This window comes from Teleopsis dalmanni, chromosome 2 (genome assembly GCF_002237135.1).
Source record: "Teleopsis dalmanni isolate 2A chromosome 2, ASM223713v2, whole genome shotgun sequence".
NCBI lineage: Eukaryota > Metazoa > Arthropoda > Insecta > Diptera > Diopsidae > Teleopsis > Teleopsis dalmanni.
In genome coordinates, this window is record NC_051847.1 from 65,394,325 (window position 1) to 65,416,214 (window position 21,890).

The following is a 21,890-nucleotide window of genomic DNA, read 5'->3' on the forward strand; positions in this document are numbered from 1 at the left end:
ACTCAAATCAAAAAACAAAAAAAAAAGGAATAAAAAAACTTTTTTGTGCTTACATTTTTAAAAAATAAACTTTTTTATTTTTCTTCACCATTCCACAAACAATTTTCACAAAACTTACTTAACGCTAAACATACTTAATTAAATTCTTACCTCAACATTTGAAGGAAACTAAAATCTAATTTCGGTTTGTTTTAATCCTTCTGCATCAACAATTGCCATATCCTTCTAGGCATACAATCACCATTAAATCTTTTGTTCTTTTTGTTTGTAGTTTTTGTCTTAAATTTTTCTTTTGTCTGCTTTCTCGTTTAGAAATTGTTGCATTCATCTGAAGCTCCTCTTCCTGAGTACAAAACTCAATCGATAAAGAAGTCACGCTTCATTTTACCCCATTATGGTGTTTTCAAAGGATTCTGGGATTGGATTATACTGGTGTCAACATTTTACGTTGCCATATTGGTGCCATACAACGCTGCCTTCGCCAAAGCGGACCGACAAACAATGGTGTCAGACGTATTTGTCGAGGCAGTTTTCATAATTGGTACGTATGCTCATGAATTTTAGTATCTTTATTTCGTATCTTTCCTTCGACTACCAGCACACCTCCATCGTTTGTTATCAGTGTTTTTCTGTTTTAATTCAATTTGTTACTAAATTGTTTTGTGTATTTTTACTTTTATTTCATTTTATTTGCAGATATTTTGCTTAATTTTCGTACCACTTTTGTGTCCAGTAAAGGAGAAGTGGTATCTGATTCAAAGCTGATAGCCATCAACTATTTAAAAGGCTGGTTTGTAGTGGACTTGTTAGCCGCTTTGCCATTCGATCATTTGTATGCCTCCGACCTTTATAATGGAGAGGTAAGTTCATTTCAAACAAATCAAATTAAGTCAAAGTGTTGATTTTGTGATTTCATCCAAAAAATCTATTATGTTTTGCATACATACTTTTGTAGATTTTATCAAAAAGGGTCAAAAAGGCATACATTAATAAAATTATCATTATTTTGTGCAAACTCAAATCATATAAATAAATTAATAATTAGTGTTTGATAAAGATAAAGAAAAGATTTTTGCCTGCATCATTGAGTTTAGTTCTAAAACCACTATCCATATATGTAATATGATAATAATATTAACCATTAAGGCTAAATAAATTAGCACTGATATATTTTTTTAAATTTTTAAATTTTTATTTATGTGATATATGTTACGTATATTAAAAAAAAGTATCGAAGTTGCAGAGACCTTGTCACTAAGACTTGTTCAGTTATTTTTTTTTTTTCTGTATTAGATTAGTAAATTCACCAAGTTTAAAATGTCTTGACTTAATGTCAAAACTCTGAAATGTTATGTTTATAATAAAAAAAAATGAATAGAAAAAATGACTATTAACAAGATTTATAAATAGTTATCATTTTGGAATTTCAGATCGTGGGACAAGAAATCTATTTCGAATAGAATAGAGTTATAATAGTGAAGAAGTTCTCTGATTAAAAAATTAATTATAACATATTTCATTAGGTCTTAGCACATTGTCATAACTAAGAATTATTAGAGGGTTTCTTGTATCTTTCAAACGATTAATGTTCATAATTATAGATCATAATTATAATTACATATTATATAATTATAGAGTGAAAGCATTTCTAAGCTCTTAATACTCAGTAGTCTTAGTGATATAATGTACATTTTAATAAAAAAGCAACAACAAATATATCCTATAAAAATAGAATACTACAGAAAAATAACACTAAAACAACAGATACTTGTATAGGTATCAGGAATTATGTATATATATGTAACCTGCTGTCAATTATTATTTCCTTGGGTAGTATTACCACTGTTGATGAGAGCAAATGGCGAAAACTAAGTTTCTCCATTCTATTCTGTCATGAACCTTTTGTCGAATCTTCACTACGATCGAAACAGCTGATGTTTTGCTTAAGCATATCACCACAATGTAGTATAAGGACATCCAAATTAACGAAACCTTAATGATTCCATTCGACGAATATTTTGCAATGTCAGAATCTCTTTTGCACAGATCGTCATTCCCTTCTTCTGCTCTCAACAGGGGTTCGCCTGCGGTTATAGTTAATAAATCATTGTTGAAGGTGATCTTTGACCAAGAGATATAGAAAACACCACATAGATGATTCTTTAAAAAAATCTTATTATTTATGGCAGATGTTTTCTTTGATCTTGCAGTTCTCCCATGTGAAGACCGGAACTATTTAGACTTAAGTTTTAGTTTCAATCTTGGGGTGCAATAATCTTAAAGATTTAAAAACACACATGTCTGTTATAGCAAATCAAATGCAATAATATTTTGAAAAAAACTTCATGCGTTTATTAAATTTATTTATAATTTTCCATAAATAGTATTTAATAGTATTAATCATAATTTAGAAAACTAACTCATTTTCAATGTTTAAAGCCCTCTCAAATACTTTCAAATTGTTATTTATTTTTAGAGATGTTAAACCGAAATGTGTATTATTTATCTATTTAAAGAAATTAATTGAAGCCAAGATTATGGAGTATGTATGTGTTACTAAGTTTTCCCCTTCAATGTGAAATAAGTTTTACTACCACGGATCAGTGTAAAACACCAAATCTCTTAAAATAGTTTTAATTTTAATACAAAAGATATAAACTTTATGCAGATACATATTTGCTTTTACAGTAAAAATATAACATTTTCGTGGAGGAGTTGTGTTATGTTCGTAGATACAGAAATTCTTGTGGGTTGGTATTTTCCATTGCTATTTTAATATGCACTCTGAATTAAGTTTTTAAAGTTATTTATTTATTTTATTTTTAAATATTTCGTTTATTTATTATTTTATTTCCTCTAAAATCCTTTTGTAAAAATTTGAAAACCAAAAACGCTTATGTTTTTATAAGTAAAAATTTTTTGCGAATTTGGGTTTAATATTTATTTATTTAGTTCTGTTTATTTTTTTCTTTTGTTTTATTAATATCTCTTTCCTTTCTCCAACTTTCTTTTTATTTTGTGTATTGATTTTAAACTTTAATTTCCAAAGTCCTTTGCGAATTCAATTATTCTGATAAGGAACTAAAAAGCTTAATTTGGTGTTGATCCGATTAGCTCAAGCGGAAGAGGCTCCTGCATAAATACTTTTTAATTGATAAAGTTAATTTTGGAATTATTGCTTGAATTAACTGTGAGCAAAAAGAAAAAGTGGAACTTGCAGACTTATTGAATGTTTGACTCATAGATAAACTTTTTATCGATTTGTTACACTTAAGTTAAGTTAATCTGACTTAATTTAAAACTTTATTTGTATGAAACGATTGATAAGTCAAAAATATAAACACTTAATTTTCTTAAGAATAATTTTGACAAAATTTAATTAATTATATGCAATAAGCCTTCGAAACTAATTTTTATGAGAGTCACTATTTATATTTTGAGCCTGAAAAAATTTTGAACCACGATTAAAATCATTGTACCAGCGTTTCACAGTGACAAAGAATGAAGCTTCATCGCCTAATGTGGTCTACTGTGTGCCCTTCTAGACCAAGCTCTGTTGCTTCAATAAAGAGTATTATAGAAGCTACTTTACAGAGTTTAATTGCTTCTTTTGCAGAGTATACATTTTCAGAAGTCTATGTATGTGCATTAGCGCAGTGCATGCACATGTGTGACTAGCTCTCCACTTTTTTTACAGAATCTACAGTTTGCATACGTATAAATGCCCAGTCTTGTAAGATGATATTTTATATATATTTATGTACCATATATATTTTATTTAAATAGTTTATTTTAAATTGTTTAATTTATAAACCAACACTGCGAGCTTTTTAGTTTCCAATTTTACTAATTTTTAATATTTTTAACAACTTCATAATAAAGTTTTATTGATTAACATCTTACATCTCTGAAAAAAAAACTCTTACTTCTTGGGTATTACTGTTTCATAGCGTATCTGTCATCTGTTAAAAAACTTTCAATGTTTCCTCATAAAAAAAATTTTCCACTTTCTAATTGCTGACAGAGAACTTAAACCTGAAAACTTGAATTATATGAACTTCCTGATTTTGAAGAGTTCCGCAAATATTTTCTATTTTACTTTGACTGACTTTCAACATAAAGACAAAGTATCTTTCTTAAGATTTTTAAGCTGTTTACTTGCATTTCTTTCGCTATGATTAAAGTATTTGTAGAGCAAAGATTTTATATAGTTTGCTGTATAAAAAGATACTTTTTAAAACTCATTCTGCCACAAAGTTTCATAGACAAGAATAAGAAGATTTTATTACTACTTTACTTTACTCTATTATCATGAAACAAAGTAAAATTATAGGTCACTGCAAATTAGTAACTTTCTACGCATATTAAATGGCATTGATTTAAGTAGAAGAAGTAATTATTTAAATTTGTTTACTTTTAACATCATTATTTTTATTTGATAGAAAATATTAAATAATTTTTACAGTATCCTTAAGCACTGTTCTATTTTATTATTTTATATACAAAATATTATTAATATAACTGTATATAATGCTTTGAGATAATTTCTGATAGTAAGCAATAAATATATAACTTGATTCCATATCTGTGCAAACAACTCACATCGTAGAGATAACTGTAGCATAAGGTGGATATAAATTATACGTTACAAATTACTATAAATTAATTAATTATAATTAAGTCTTAAAATAAAAATACATATATTACAGATTAGTTGTTCAATGAATTAAGTAAGAAAGTTAATGTTTACATCCAAATTTTAGAAGTTCTGAAACAACAAAGCTTAGGTATTTCTGTCCTTCGCTGTAGAGCTTGAATAAATTGTTACTATTCGTTATAGATAACTTCTAGATAAAAGCTAATTACTATATCGAATATGCAAAGAAAAAATGTAATTAAAGTCGCACCTGTTTCTATTTTTCGTGTTCTACAATTGGTGTTTATATATATAAATGCAACCCCCGAAAGGTGTACCATCTATTAGAAGATTTAATTACTTTTGAGGCATGTTTCTGATATCACAGGCAGGTCCATTTGTAATGCATTTTACGAGACACAGTTATCTTAAGTACGTTTTTTTACTACGCTATAGTAATATGGGTGTAATGAATTTCTTTTTAATGGAACAGAATTTTGATTTCACCATTGATACTTGGAGATCTCGATAAATGGGAGATTTTTTTTTGTATACGACGATACTTCTATGGCTACTATTGATATTTTAAAATAAGTTTTGTGCAAAATATCTCTATTGGTTATTAATAAATAAAGTAAATTCGTATTAAACTAATTTATATAAATGTATATACAGTACGACCTCGATTAATGCAACTAATAGAATTCGAGAGTGTTGCAATAATCGAGTTTAGTTTATTTAGTGCATATAAAATTGTTTAACCAAATTAAAAGACATTAACACAAAGTTAATTAGAAAATATTATGATTACTTATTTTTATTTACAACAACATAATTGCAATCATACTTTATGATAATAACTTGTTATTTGAACTTGCTTTTATGGCAATTAAGATTCATTGTAACTGCCTCATTTTTTAGATCTTTAAGTATTACAACTTTTGTAAGAGGTATGGAGTTTTCCTCAGCCCATTGTATGAATGTATTAAGTGCATTTATTCCCACGTCATATTTGATTTTAAGTGTAGTTATATTGCCTCTGTTTCCGAGTCTGAATCGATGTCAAGATTCTTATGATTGAGTATATTAATAATAGTTTATCATAAATAATAACACTCTCTTCATATTTAGTTCTTCAGGGGTCAAAAAACCGTGTACTTTTATAGGCAACGTTACTTTTGCATAGAAGGTGTTTACATATAAGACATATAAAGTTTTGTACTGTAGGTATTAGAGTAAGCTATGTTATAAAAAAATAATATAAAATAGTACTAAATGTTAACCCTCTCCAACCTTACTTTAACCCATTAAGAAAAATTAACTCTACAAATGGGCAATTTTAAAATGATTACGTAGACGTTTGTATAGAATCTATAGAAAAAAGCTGTATTTCTCAAAAATAATGTGCGTCAAAAAACCTTTCAATTTCCCTAAAATCATTACTATAGAGACATTATAGCAGACCCTATGCTCTAATGGAAGATACAGGAACTGATGAAAACCATTACTTTGCTAGTTATTTGCTGAAAACTGATATTTTTATTAATTTTCCAATACTTTAAATACAGAACGTCTTTTCCTGATTTACTTTAATGGTGAAAATATTATAAAAAGGTACATAGTTTCTCATATTTAAAGAAAAAAATTGTGGTAGACGTTTATAAAGAAATCCAATTTTCATGAAATTAAAATCACCCTAAGTAACATCCATGAGATCGGGTATTTAATTTAGTTAATTTGTAAATATGAAAAAATGAAGCACGTTTTAACATTTATGAAAATACCAGAAACCCATATTCGTTGAAAAGATATGAAAAATACTGTACGACTGTATAAAAATACTTACTATCCTTTTGCAATATACGTGTCCCATATTCTAATGTTCACCCTATAATGAAAACGATAATTAGCTACTTCATAGATACATGTAGTAGAATTAGTTAGTTTTTTTTTAATTAACTTACAAGGTGCATTTTGAAGCTTTTACCATTCATTCACTCAACGCGTTCCAAAAAATTCCAACATTTTTTGTTCAGAAGTTTAGAATTCTTACACAAAAAAATTGAGGTAGTCAATCAGACAAAGACCTTGCAAAGGGTTTCACACTAAAGCTTCTTTGAATCACTGCTCTTAGAAGCATATAAAATAGAGAACGTGTAGTTAAAATATTATGTTAATTTTTCATTCAATTAAGTTTTTTAGTTCTATAACAAATATGCTAAGAGCTCTCAGCCCATTTTGTTATCATTTAAATAAAAAATTTATTCAATTTGATTTATACTTGTATGTATGTACATGGCTTTTCTTATTAGTTATTTGATTAATAAGCTACACTACTTAATTGAGAAAAAGATACAAAATTTTAAATGGAAAAGTTTGAAAGAAATAAATAAAGTGAAAAATTATGTTTCACAGTTTATAAAACTTTTTTGCAACAAACAGAACTTTTAATTATCAACATTAAAATACGCTCCGAGAATTATACATACATATTTCCTTCCTTTATAGCTTTCTTAGTGCCTTGTTGGCATTGGTCAAATAAGTCAGTTTCCTAACTCAATAAGATACTTTAGCAAAGTTTCTACTTAACCACAGGATATTTAAAAAATTCAACTAAAAATATCTCAAACTGTTGCTTAAGTTTAAACAGTATAAAAAAATCTTCCTGAATATTCAACGAATGTTTAAATGTATATCAATATTTTTCCTTGTTATTGTTTTTATGTACTTTACTTGAAAGTAAAAAGTATCTACGTGTTCACTTAATTTATGACAAACTTTTTTGATTGCGTATTGCCTTTTGCCTGTCATAAATCTTAAGCTGTTAAAAAGCATTTTTTCCTTTAATTCCTGCTTCCTTTATGTATATTCATTTTATTATTTCATGTGCTCACATCCAACTTGAATTCAATTTGATTCGATTCTCGTTACCGAGAAACCTAGGGATGTGACACAAGTAAGCCGGAATTGGTGTGATGCTGTAATAATTTTAAAAATTAATAAACTGTTTTGTTAGGAACATTAGCAACACATCATCTGCTTTATGGTTTGGCATGACTTTAAAATTTCATGATTCTAAATTATGATATGACACGTCAAGGATGTATAGCACAATCTGTGCAGATACAAAGTAATGCTATATATGGCATGGAGGATAATTTCTGAGCAAAGTTAAAGAGCAGACAAGTGAAAAGTAAATTTATCGAAGGGGTGTGTTAATTTGTTAAATGTGGAGCAGAGTTTGTACATTTTACACATATTATACTTGTATATTCTTTGATTTATAATGTGGATGATGAAGTTGTTTGAATTAAAGACTAGAATTTCTCTTGATTTTCTAGTCAATAATAAAAGAAAAAAGTTAACAGACAGTTAAATAGCAAATTAATAGCAAGCTTAAGCAAATATATATATATATATATTGTTATAAATAACCTCCATAGGTGTAGCAATTAAATGATGGAATTCATTTCTTCTTTATTATAGCAATTCATACCCAAATTGTTATTTTCTTCTCTAGTATACATATTAATCTACATATCATATTAATCAAAAAAAAAGGGGTCTAAGTTCATATATATATTGAAATTTATTTATAATATAAAACCCTACATATATTCATATTAAACAAAAAAGTTCATTTGTAAGGTAGAATAAGGTATATAAGGTTTAGAATAAGGTATAATCAACTAATTTCATGAATTCGTTAACTGAATCATTCCAGGCCCCTTACCACATCTCAGAATTTGTTTGAAATAAAGTTTATGTGGTACATTAAATACTCTACTTAATCATTATAGACCATTGCAAATATCTCTTACAAAAATCAAGTGGCAACTTTTCAATATTTAGCCAGACCGACAAGTGGATATTAAGAAACTGATTCGCTTTATCCTTCAGATCAACAATACTATATATATGAAGTTCATATAGTCTTCGGCTTCTGACTTCCAATTCAATTGTATGACTCAGTCATTTAATTCACAAAAGTGAACAACTTAAAGTGTCTTGATTCAAGTCACTTTAAGATCTAATCTAAAACCACTCTTTAAAAATTCTTAAAAACATATTTGGTAGCCTTATCTAATGAGTGTCACTTCAAACATATTCCTTGAATTCACAAAAATGCTAAGTGTAAAAATGTAAGAAGGGTTCAAACAGTACTAAAGAAACAATAACAAAAATTTTAATTAATTTATTGAAATTTGGCTGAACATACAACGCTATTTCGAGTATTGCCAAGTATTGATAGCTTTTTTCGGAACCACTACAGGACATATATCTCTACTTAGAATAAATGTTATATGTTTCCATTTATTTATTTGGTTTATAAGACAATCAAGTGGCTACTATGGATATAATTTTTAACTGATAATTGCAGAATCAAGTACAATTTTTCATGTCATTTATTCTATACTTGTAGGTATTTGAGCTGCAAATAATGCAATAAAATTATGTAGGTAACTTAAAATAAAGAAACGAAAATTTAGATTTATTTAAAACTCTTACTTTAAACTTTAAAATGCTTCAAAAATTGTATTCAATATCACGTCAATCCTTTTAAAATTTAAAAATAGTGGTTTGAAATCCTGTGGGTATATAATGGTTAACTATTCCATAAATAAGGGAACTGTGATTTGCCTTACTATATTCAGAATGAATCTTATTCTAAATTCTTTCGAAAATGATCTACATGACTTTGTTGATATAATGCCCAATATTTTTTTGCATGACCAAAAGGTTTTCACAAAAAGTCAGGTAACAAAAACTTTTTAGAAAACAATAGTCTATAAACTAAGTGCAAAATTATTAAGTGAACTGACAACAGATTACAATACTGACAGATACTTTTAACATCAACAATTACAAGCAATTCAAATTAAACAAAATTTAAATCAGATCAATTAGTTAACCAAGCGACTGCTTTATAAATGAATTTAATAAAAAAAACAATACTGAGGTAGATCGGTAGTACTCATCTTAAATATTTTATTTAACATTCGTGATAAAATTGCTGTTTAATTAATATATTAAAAATTATCAAATTGTAAACATTTAATAAAATTTACATCTGAAACCATGAAATAAATACCGGTGTGAAATAAAATATAACTATTGATATGATTTTAATTGAATAAAAAAATTTAAGTTTAAATTTTTTATCTCAATACTTTTATATATATTATTTTTCCCACAGGAATCACATATTCATCTTGTGAAACTAACACGCCTGTTGCGTTTAGCACGTTTGCTACAGAAAATGGATCGATACTCACAATACACGGCCATGATATTGACTTTGTTAATGTTAAGCTTCACGCTGGTTGCACATTGGTTGGCGTGCATCTGGTATATCATTGCCGAAAAGGAGCACTTGATAAATGACAACGACTGGAAAATAGGTGAGTTGGGCAAACAGAAAAAAAAGCATTGTATACAATGATTCCATGTGTATATATCTTTTGATATGTTAACATAGAAACAGAACCTGTTGATGGCTTTATGCAGTGGCTTTAATCCAATATATCTACTCATGTATGCTTGTGTTTTATAATCCTGTTCACTTTGTTCGTATAGCCGAGGGCATTTTTTTTTTAACTGAAACATATCCACTGAAGTGTGGTATATACAAATTGCATCAACATAGATGCGACCGACAACTGATGTGTCAATATGAATGATGCATTTGTATCAATCATCCTAGTTGCAGAATGAACTACTTTATTCAATTTTTCAATTTTCTTGCTAACTTTTCTTTTTTTTTTTTGTTTTGTTTTGGTTTTATTAAAGCATCCTTCGCACTTTATCTGTAGGAAAATGTCCTTCTGTTTTATATATGTGTTTAATTGTACTTCCTTGTGTGAATCCTATTTTACATATTCTTCAATGGAAATAACTTTGAAACTATAAATGAAAATTTTCAGAAAACATTTGTTAAGATATGGTAATTGAATGTAAAAAAATGACCATAATTTGGACAAATGTAACTTTGAATTTAATTAAGTTTGATTTTAAATCTGATAGCTACGAAATCAGATTATGTTTTTAACTTAATATATGTATATCGTTAAGATACGTTAGGTTGGGTAATACTGGCGATCCAAAAGGGATCCACTAAGGCCTATTGGCTCATTGTGCTACCGTATAATAGAAAAGTACAATAACCAGTACAATAAGATATATTTCTTACATCCTTTGGTTTATTTTGTATTCCCAAAACTGTTTGTTTTTCTTTTATTATTACTTTTATTTATTAATATTTAAAAAATATTACACCCCTTCAAAAACAATTCAGATAATATTCAATTTTATTACAGTATTATTATAGAAATTTTTAAAAATTTCAAACAAAATAAAATATGACTCGAAAGACACTGTAAAAATGACAAAATTTTCAGTTATACAAACTATAAGTCTCTGTCTGTACTAATCCATAAAATCATCTCTAAGTTTTAAATTGAAATTAATCCAAAACTACACAATTCTTTGGTATAAAAGTTTTGACAATATCGAAAGAATTAAAAAAGCGTTAAGTAAATATACTATAATCTTTTCATAAGACCCTTGCTGAGTATTACTCGCTTATTAATCTGACTTAGTTTCTAGATAAATCGAATATAAACTCTTTTCAATATCCTGAACTGATGTTAAATGCTTAAAGCTATTTGTGTAAGTAAATCAGATTGAAAACCAAGTTTTTCTATCTCAATAAATTTGAAAATAATCTTATTTATGCTTTCTGAATAAATATACTTTTATTATTTATATCCCTTCAAACTTTAGACATAAAAATGCAGAGTAAAACTTGTGTTTATCTTAAACTAATGTCCTGAGATTATCGGAAAAAAGTTCTGCATCTTCTTATTTCTATTAAATAAAAAAAGATCTAGAAACATGAACCAAAGTTTTTTAAGAGAATTGATCTATTGTTTCAATAGAGACAGTAGAATGCATTTCATAATTTCCCACGTTTTACTTCGAAAGCATCATGTATGCAGTCATAATAAAGGGTTTACTGAGATGTTTGTAAACTGATAAAGAAAACATCAATCATATAAGGAATATTATCTTCAATGAGTGAACCAAATCTAATTGATCCAGCAATTTTTCTCTGTTTGGGTATTTGTACATATACTAGTCTATGAGTTTACATGATTGATTTTTTATAATAAAGAAATTTTTGAATTTTTTTTTAAAAATTTTTTTGATATTTGTATAGCGATTAATAGTTCTGCAACTTCTGAATATATTTTTCCGTACCTAAACTTAATGTAATAAAAACAGTTGATTGTCTGTATCTTATTGTATTCTTATGAACAAAATAATCAGAAATAACTCTTCTTCATATTTTAAATAGAATTGGGGGTCTGCGTGTTTTAAAAATGACTACCTCACAAACTGACAGTTTTGACACAAGTTTTTAGAGGAAATATCTTCATATCTAACCCCTAAATCAAACTTAACTTTAAAGATAGTTATTAAAAATAGAATCGATTGATTAGATTTAAATATAATTGTTAGACTACATATTAACCCAATTCCAAATAAAGATTTTCGTTTTATATGTTAACAAGTATAAAACCAAAAATAAATCGATTTTAGATTTTTATTATACCAATAATCCAAAAACTTCTTATATAGTGAGGGTCTTACGCATAAAAAGTGCTAATGCGGACATTATCACCAGGTTTTGTAATCTAAATATATCAAATAGCTAAAAACTATTGTTATTTATGGACAAATATATACATTAATACATTATATACATTATCAAAATTAAAATTTCTTCTTAAGGTTGGATGCATGCTTTAGCGGAACGATTACGAGTGCCAATATCTAATATAACGAATGCTGAAGCATATTCTACGGCGCTCTATTTTACTTTGACTAGTTTAACGTCTGTTGGTTTTGGTAATGTTTCCGCTAATACCACCGTTGAGAAAGTTTTCTCTATTGTCATGATGCTTATTGGTGGTAAGTATCGATTGCTATAAACAAGTTCACATTTTCCATAACTTTTTAATTAACATATGTAAAATCAAACTTTTAATATATTTAAGCTCTTATGCATGCCGTGGTTTTTGGTAATGTGACCGCAATTATTCAACGCATGTATGCTCGTCGTTCCTTGTATGAGAGTAAATGGCGCGATTTGAAGGACTTTATTGCTTTACATCAGGTAAACAAAAACATATTATATACAATGTAATTATGTACAATATTAGATAAATTAAAGCTTCATATAACAAAATTTTATTAGAAATGAAATAAATATTTTTAATAATCTGTATTATGTGCTGTTTTCCACTAAGTTCTTATTATTTATTTATATTTTTTTAAACTTTTCACTGAATTAAATTAAAGTCTTTTTAACTCGTTATTAACTATATTCTTAAGCCATAAGTTTCATTGAAAAATAAAAGAGCTTCTTTAATTCAATAATTTAAAATTAGACTTAACAATCATAAAAGATAGCTAAGGAGAGAAGTAGAAATGTGAAAAAATATTTAAATTGTTAAATTGTTAATAAAAACTTTCATAGAAAAAGTAACAAAACTCCAGAAAAATGTGCGAACATAAAAAGTCAAATACGGATTTTTGTTAGTTGGTTAGGTGCGCTGATTCTGAGCTTCACATTTGGCAGGACCCGAGTTCGATTCCTGGTACTTGCAGTCTCAAAAAATAATTAAATAATTATTAAATAATTAAAAATAATTAAATACAAGAATTATTTCCAAGACCACTGATAATGGGTATTTGGCAATACTCGAAACAGCTATATGGTCAGCCAAAAATTCACTTAATTAAAATAATATAAAAAATAAAATTTTTGTTGTTGTAGTTCACTACTGTTCGAAAAAACATCTTTAAAAAATATTTAAAGTAATATAATCGTGTTAAAATATGATTTATTCAATTCTTTGAGCTTCTTATGATATGGTTCATCTACCACTGAGGTTAATCTCTTAGCTAATATATTATTGAACAACTGTCTGTGCTTTAATCATTAACATTTTTATTTTATTGTTGAACTTTGTATTCATTAAGCCAACATCTACTTCTGAGCAAAAAATTTAGCTTGTTTGGATATTTTAGAAAAAGATAATAGATTATGAAAGAAATTATTTGAACAGTATAATATATATTCACAAACAAAATGTTCACGCTTTAAAGACTCAAGAACCTCAGAAATGTACTTATTAAAAGTTTTTATTTTATTTTAATAGCATTTAAAATGAAATTAAAATTATTTATATTGGAGTGATTACCTTTCTAGTTAGTTTCAATTAAATGGTAAATTAATTTAACGATTTCTTACTGCGTAATAAATCTTCCGCTTTTAATTGGTTCACTTCAATGTAATAAATCTTGGTGCATATCCCCCAAATCATTTCCAAGAGGTAAATTTAAATGACATCAACATTGTCAATAAAAAAACTTTTCTCCTTAGCCAATTGCTTACAGCAATAAAATAAGATAAGTCAATTTATAGAAACATTTGTATCCTCTTAAGAGTTATCATCCCCACACACATTGATTCCACGTGCATAAAATTGCACGCACTCACTTGTAAAACTAGCAATTCCTGAGTTGGTGAAAGAATTTTACTTTACTTCCCTGTACGATTTAATCAAAAAGTCAAATAACTTAATAAGTCTTACCTTAAATGGACTCATTGGGAACTCATGGATAAACAGTAACAAATAGATTTACTACGTCAATCCTGGGTATCGAAGCAGATCATTTCATGTTAAAAATTTCAAATGTGCAGAGTCTGAAAAATGAATCCAAACCTGCAGCAGCCTTGTGGACATACGAGAATTCCATTTAAGCAACACAATAATTATTTCTTTTGTGCAGATGGTCAAGTTTCCGAGTGAATTTCTATTTCACTGAAATGCAGTGCACATATCCAACGCATTGATGTGGAAATTGTAGAAAAACATAAACCACTTTTCGATCAGGTGTATGTGAAGCTCTCATGTGGAAGGTTTAAAATACGAGTACTGCAACTACTCATACTAAACTTACTTACCAACGTAGCACAATATTTAATTGTAGTATTGGCAGCAAGTCCACTGGGTTAACATAGTATTTATTGTGTTAATAGTTTTAACTTGTGACACAGTGTAGCTTAAAGCCCAACCAATAACGCCCACTTTGAAATGGTTTTTAATGCGTTTTGCTATCGAAAGAAAATGATAGCATAAAATTAAACAAGAAGTCAGTAAAATGCTGTGAGTAATAAAAGTGTTTTACTAGTAATAAGGAAAAAATGTTGCAAATACATTAAGACACATACATGACATGTACATTCAATGTCAGTTAATAACTTCATCAGGTGTATAAATAGTAGAAACATAACACCGAGGCGTTACATAGCACAATTAGCATTTGTAACGTTGATAGCTATTTTTGTTATACTTTGCAATGGCGTGAATACTTAAATACTTAAAGAGTATTCAACATAACTTTAAAAATTACGAGTTCATTCAAAATTACAAAGCCATCTAACAATGAATTTGAGGATATCTTATAACAATTGCTCTAGCATAACGCCACGGAACACCCATAAGTAAGCTATGTCACATACTCACTCCAACAAACTTACTACTCACTACAACTTACTACATTTTATTTCTTCTGGTTATAATGCAATATTGAGCCCAATTAAAACGGACGAATGAAGAATTAAACTTCTTCATTGCGATGTAATATTGTAAGAGCCGGACCTACTAAATTCTTCTTATTTCGACAATCGTTAGTCCTTTTCTCTCACCCTTTCCAAAATCTTGTTATCAATGATATCTTTGGGCACAATTGAACTCAATTAAAACTGACGAATGAAGAATTAAATTTCTTCATTGCCATGTAATATTGTGAGAGCCAGACCTACTACATTCTTCTTACTTCGACAATCGTTAGTCCTTTTCTCTCACCCTTTCCAAAATCTTGTTATAAATAATATCTTTGGGCACCGAACAGATCTGTCTCCTTATCAGAATTTGTCTTTGAAGACCCAACACTTACTCGAATCTATACAGTCTCAAAAGTTTACTAACAAGCGCAATTAAACCAAGACCTAATAAAACTTGTATTTTATAATAGCTTAAGATATTAACCATTACCTGATTAATGTTAAAACGAGACAATTCATAACTCCTGCGTTTTCATAAAGAAAAGGTCAAACTTGAAAAACTTATTACTACATTTCTACTATATTTCCTAAGACTACTAGTGATGAGTACTTGGTAATACTCGAAATAGCGTTGCATGGTGAGCCAAATTACAATAAATTAACTAAATTTTTGTTCTTGTTTTTTCTTTGCTATTCGACTCCTTCTAACTTTTAAATAGTTTCTTTTACTAGTTTCGAAGTGGCGACTCAAAATAAGAATTATAATACATTGAAAATATTATTAAGTATGTTGTAATAACAGTCAAACTTCCATAACTTGAAGTACCATATTGTAAAGAAAAGTTTCGACTTTTGGAGACTTTTTGGAGTTAAAGAACTTTTTTGTAATTGTATGCAATTTGCTCTCCAAACCCTATTGCACTCTATTTAGTTGGAGTTATAGAAAATTCGAGTTACAGAAATTCGAGTTATGGAGGATTGACCGTATTTATTATTTATTAATAAATGACAAATACGAAATATATTATTTTATTATTGTGTATCTTCCAAAATTATTATTTTTTCATTTTCTTTTAATAACTTTAAAATCAAATCAACCTTAATCCCAGAATCTAATATATTGTAGTATTTACACGTGTACGTTAAACACAATATTTACTCATTATTTGCTGTTGAAGCATAATTTCACAAATTTGTAGTATATGTACACAGATAATAATAATAATAATAAATAATTTGCAATAATCTATAGCTACAGCACTTATTAAAATTCAATATTGTTCTTCTATTTTCAATTTTGGTTCTACGTATGTCAACAACATAAACCATTGCCTTCTGCTGTTGTGTCTGCGCGACTTGCATATGTGTGGGAACAACCAAACAACCACAGATGCCGAAGGAACTGAAACAAAGGATAGAAGATTACTTCCAAACGTCATGGTCACTTAACCATGGAATTGATATATACGAGGTAAGTAACTGCATAACAGTGAAAATCATTATAATTTTGCTGTCACTCGATACCTAAAACTGTCTGTTTGTCTGCCTGTGTCAAAACAATGCGTGCTTAGAACACAATGTGAACACACTGTGAAGCTTTCACAACAAAGAATTTCATTAACTTGGCCATATTTTTGAATCCAAATTCATGCTATGGCTTTTACCTAAATGTGCATAAATTTTCAATATTAATAATGGTGGCATCAATAGCAGCAATTTTGAAATGAACTAATAAAGTGACAATCATTTGCATATACATACCCATATGTAGTGCCATATATAATTTTACAAACCCATTTTAAGCTAAAGTGAACCAAGTTGATACGAGTCAATTTTTTGTTTATTATGTTTAACATTTTTTTTTTCATCTTCAAAATATGTACATGGACTACCACAATAATTTCGATTATACTTGTCGATTTTGGTCTATACATGTTTTAAATTCAGAATAAATATGTGGACCCTATTCTCATCTTCATCATCTTTATCAAGTTCTAAACTGTCATTCACTCACTTTTAGGTTATCTCGTACAAGCGTGCTAAAGTGTCGTTCCATGGGTTTGTTATTCTTAAACGAAAAACAAAACAAAAATTTTAATAAAAATAAATAAAAACCATTTAAAAAATATGAGAATATGAGAAAATAAGTGTATTGAGAAAGCCGCATGTCCTGTTTATAAATAATAAATTTATTTAAAATGCTCCTTTATTATTTGAAATTATTTATGCGGTTCTTTTTGAACTACACGAAATTTAAATTTTATTTTTATGTGCATAACTCTAAGTCCAATGTGTTTACTAAATGAATTTCCAATGAAAATGGAGAAAATAAACTCAACTTCACGTATTCTGGTTACATTGACTTTTGAATAAAGAATCCCAAAAAAAGGTCTGTCGACTACATTTTCCAACATTAGAAGTTTATTCACATATTTATGACTTAAATAAATAATATTTAAAAAATATGTTTAAATTGTGTAAACCATAAAGTATTCATAAATTTAAACATTTACTTTAAAGGAAAAAAGATACATTACATATTTTAGTATTATATATGACATTAAAATGTGGAATTTATATTTGCATTCAGTACATTATTTATGACAACGTATACGTGAATACAAGTAAATAGAGAACAATAAAAAAAAATGCATTTATTGTTAAATATTTTTAAATTTTTAAAAAAAATTAATATAGAATTAAAACCATGAACTAAGAAGTATTTAGATAATATAGAGCGACGATAATTAATAATCAGTTACAATAAAATTTTATTTTCATTTACTTGAATATTCATTTTGAACTAACTGCTGAGTATTATAAAATATTCATCATCTGTAGTTTTTAAATTTTGCATTTAATTATTTGTGAATAATTTTTAGACTACAAGTACCAAAAATTGCACTCATACTCTGTCAAACTTAAGGTGCAGAGTCACGTTTATTAATGAACTTACCCAATTCCGTACTGGACTTGTGTTGTTTAAACTTGCAGTTTTATGAAGTCGTTATTGTTATTCAACCAACAATATCTTTCGCTGCGTTTTACTATGTACAATAAATAACAACTATGGTATATATTAATGCAAGTAAAAATCGCAAGTCATTTGCAATTTTAATGCCAGCATCGCTAGAATGAAGTTCGTTGCTAACGTTAACGGTCATGTTGATTCTCCAGAACTATGGAAAATATTATTCCCAAATAAGTACAGATAAGATATTTTTTTTTCGGTGCATGTTAATTTATTTCAAAAGGTAATATTATATAGTGCAGAGCCCAATGATCTGTAAATGCATTGATCTATCTTTAGCTAGTTCAAACTTATTATTCGATAGAACATCTTATCGCCTTTATCTCTGTAACAGCAGAATGCTAGCAAAGTCATTGCATGTTAGGCTGTCAAACAATGTTAATATGGTAAAAATAAATAATAATAATAAAAATCATACATCTCTTGATCGATTTAAATAAGGTTGTCTACTTTAACATGTAGGAGATCGAAAATTTTGAAGTAGGAGAAGTTTTCTGTCGAAAAAACTCTTAGTATTACACAAAGTACATTTCAAAATAAATAAATTATTTAAGAATAGATACTTGTAGTATTTGCATCAGCAAGACAGAACTACATATATGTAGGAATGTAAGAATGCTGAGCAAGGCAATCTACATTTTGTATTATATAAATTATATAAAGGTATCATGTAATTGCTCTCAAACAGCAGAAACATATTGTATAAAAGTCTCATATATTTGTAATTGCTCTCAAACGAGAGAAATATCTTGTAAACTAACAAGAAATAATAAAAGTTAATATAGTTTAATGCTTAGAGCAATAAACAACGCGTTTAACTTACTCTACATATATGCTATAAACATATAATCCATGAAAACATATGCTAACGAAAGTTAAATATTCCAAATTTCAATAAATTAACTAAATTTTTGTTCTTGTTTTTTCTTTGCTATTCGACTCCTTCTAACTTTTAAATATTTTCGCTTCGTCATTAAGACGTGGCGCTCCCGGCAAGAAAAATTAACATTAGAAAGTTCATAACTTTTGGAAGTTATTGTTATGAAATTATTGTATCTAAAATGAAACTGACAGTCTTTAAGGATACAAGTCTATTGGATAGATTTTTCATTCACAAAATGCTTTATTTTTCCAAGAAGAAAAATATCGCACTATGCTAAATCTTGTGAATATAAGAAGCATTGGCAATCACAAAAAAAAATCACTTTTAAACATGAATCCACAAAATGCCAAAGGAATTTCTTCTCCAAATACTTCTTTTTTAAAAGTATTGTGTCATTGGGACATCATCTTATATATACGTTAACAGTATCTAATGATAAGATAACAGTAATTCTTCATTGAATAAGTAAAATGACATTTTATAATTCCATTATCTCTTGAATATCATATCTTTAAAATTTTAACTTGAAAGAAATAAGTTGGAATAGATTTGTCCTTTCAGTCTTACAATGAACTCCTCCAGCGGTGAAGGGCTTAAAATTTTTCCGCGGTAGCATGCATGTCGTAAGAGACGACTAAAATTCCTGTGACACTTGTGCTTGAAGTGTACATTGTAGTAGGTGTTGTCCCAACCTACGACATTTGACCAGAGGTGTACCTCAGGAGTTAGTGGCCCGCAGCTTCGGCTCGAGAGTTAATACCCAAAACTACCCAAATTTACGCGGAAGGCATGATCAGGTATTTGTTTATCATTCATTCTGCATGGAGTGGGTATTCATCATCAGGTGCTGTGACTCAAAGATCAGCAGAGGTTTAAGATCGGCCTCACATTAAACCAAGGTGGAAGTTATGTCCTGCACACATTTCTTCATTTGGCACCGGTGGAAATTCTTGAATTTTCAATGCGGTGTTGATTGACGCCTTGTATCAGTACGCGTGTTTTTGAACACCATAGTGTTTAGCCTCCACGGCATAGAACGCTATGTAAAATAATAATAGAGATCTAGATCTAGTCTTACAGTGCCCACAATAACCTTATTCTAATTACTTAATATATTTAATAAAACACTTAAAGTCAGGCAAATTATTTAAAAGTCGTTTATATTTTACAAATGCAGTTCTCATTTAGACAGTGTCATTAATCTCAAGGTATATAAATCATTCATAAATTTGTGTTATAAGTTAATCTTAGATTCTCTTTTTATTAGCATCTATTTTCTAATAGTTGATTGAAATAAGAACATTTCACATAAAGACTTTGATACGAGTACTGTAGGTTACATATAGATCTCCCATCTTCAACTAAAATGCATTAAATACAAAAATAATACAGAAAATATAGCTAAAATGTTGATGTCGAAATAAAAATAAAAATTAAATGTTTTATGTATTATTTTATTTAGAGCGCTTCTAAGACTTTTCAAAAATTGCTATCTGAGCTTTGAGCAAGCACTTAAAATTAATATCTGTCACATTTACCATCCATCGTTACTCGGCTTTATTTATATATTTCTTAATTGCAAGGAAATAATAAAATTTTTTATTGTTTTTACTTAAAGAGTCATGAATATTTTAATAAAACAAACCTAACAGATACAAGCAACATATTTACTAAACTAATATATTTTCAAGGGAACCATTTTTGCTATCACATTTACTATAAATATTCTCTGAAAAGCGTTTACTGCTTTTCATTATAATAAAAATGCATTTAAACTGAAGTTTTACTGTATATAGCATATTTCATTTTAAATTGCATCTGATAAGTGAAAAACTTAAAAATAAAAACTTTTGTGAAAAAATAGTACTCAAAGGATCATTTTTAACTTTTAATGAAATTCCAACCATTTTTTACAGTCGAAGTCGTTTACAGAATGAAATAAATGGACGTACTTTCATGCAAGGAGCTCTTAAATCATGTTTTATTTTCTATTTATCTTTGATTATAAGCACTTACTATATCAGCTGTGAACGCATTAGAAAAATTAAACGTAAATTGTATCATATCAAGATATAAATAAATACTTTTATTTATATTGTAACTAGGAATTTGTCTTCGAACTTTTTCAAAATAAATCAATGAAGTTTGTAATTCAGGGAAGTTGACATTAGAACCCTATCAAGTAGATATATATTTTTAAGATGACCATACCAGTCAATATGTTTGTCTGCCTGTTTGTCTGTATGTCAAGTATTTACTCACTGACCAAAAGTGCTGTTGTGATTTCAGTTATAGAGTGAAAAGATTTACTAACTAAAATGGTAGTCGAATCAGTTATAGAGAAGACAGTAGGTTCATGCAAGCACCACTTAGTACATGTTTATATCACTAGAATAAATATGATACAATGATGATATCCGCAGGATTATCATTGTAGTTGATCAAACATGAGTAACACTCATGAAGCAATTTCCAAACTAATGGAAACTAATGGTACGCCATGGTACGGTGGCAAGCACGGAATTCTTTCCGGGTTTGGAGGTACGTCTTAACATCAGTATTCCACAGTCGACATGAAGAAAAAAATCTTGTGTTATATATTTGAATCTTATCGATCAATTGTCAATTGAAGCAATAAAATGGAATTTACAATTTTTTTTGTTTTGAATTATATACTCGTACAATGAAAAAGTTTATTAAA

At 28.0% G+C, this 21,890-nt stretch overlaps 1 protein-coding gene across 1 annotated transcript in view; it reads left to right on the forward strand.

Moving 5' to 3' along the window:
* LOC119674727 (potassium voltage-gated channel subfamily H member 8-like) overlaps nt 1-21,890 on the forward strand; it is a 68,834-nt gene that overhangs the window by 41,316 nt on the left and 5,628 nt on the right. The window contains exons 6-11 of the mRNA XM_038085883.1: nt 313-541; nt 697-860; nt 9,834-10,038; nt 12,431-12,610; nt 12,697-12,815; nt 16,666-16,746. Coding sequence (XP_037941811.1) covers nt 313-541; nt 697-860; nt 9,834-10,038; nt 12,431-12,610; nt 12,697-12,815; nt 16,666-16,746 — 978 coding nt within the window. The remainder of the gene's footprint in view (nt 1-312; nt 542-696; nt 861-9,833; nt 10,039-12,430; nt 12,611-12,696; nt 12,816-16,665; nt 16,747-21,890) is intronic.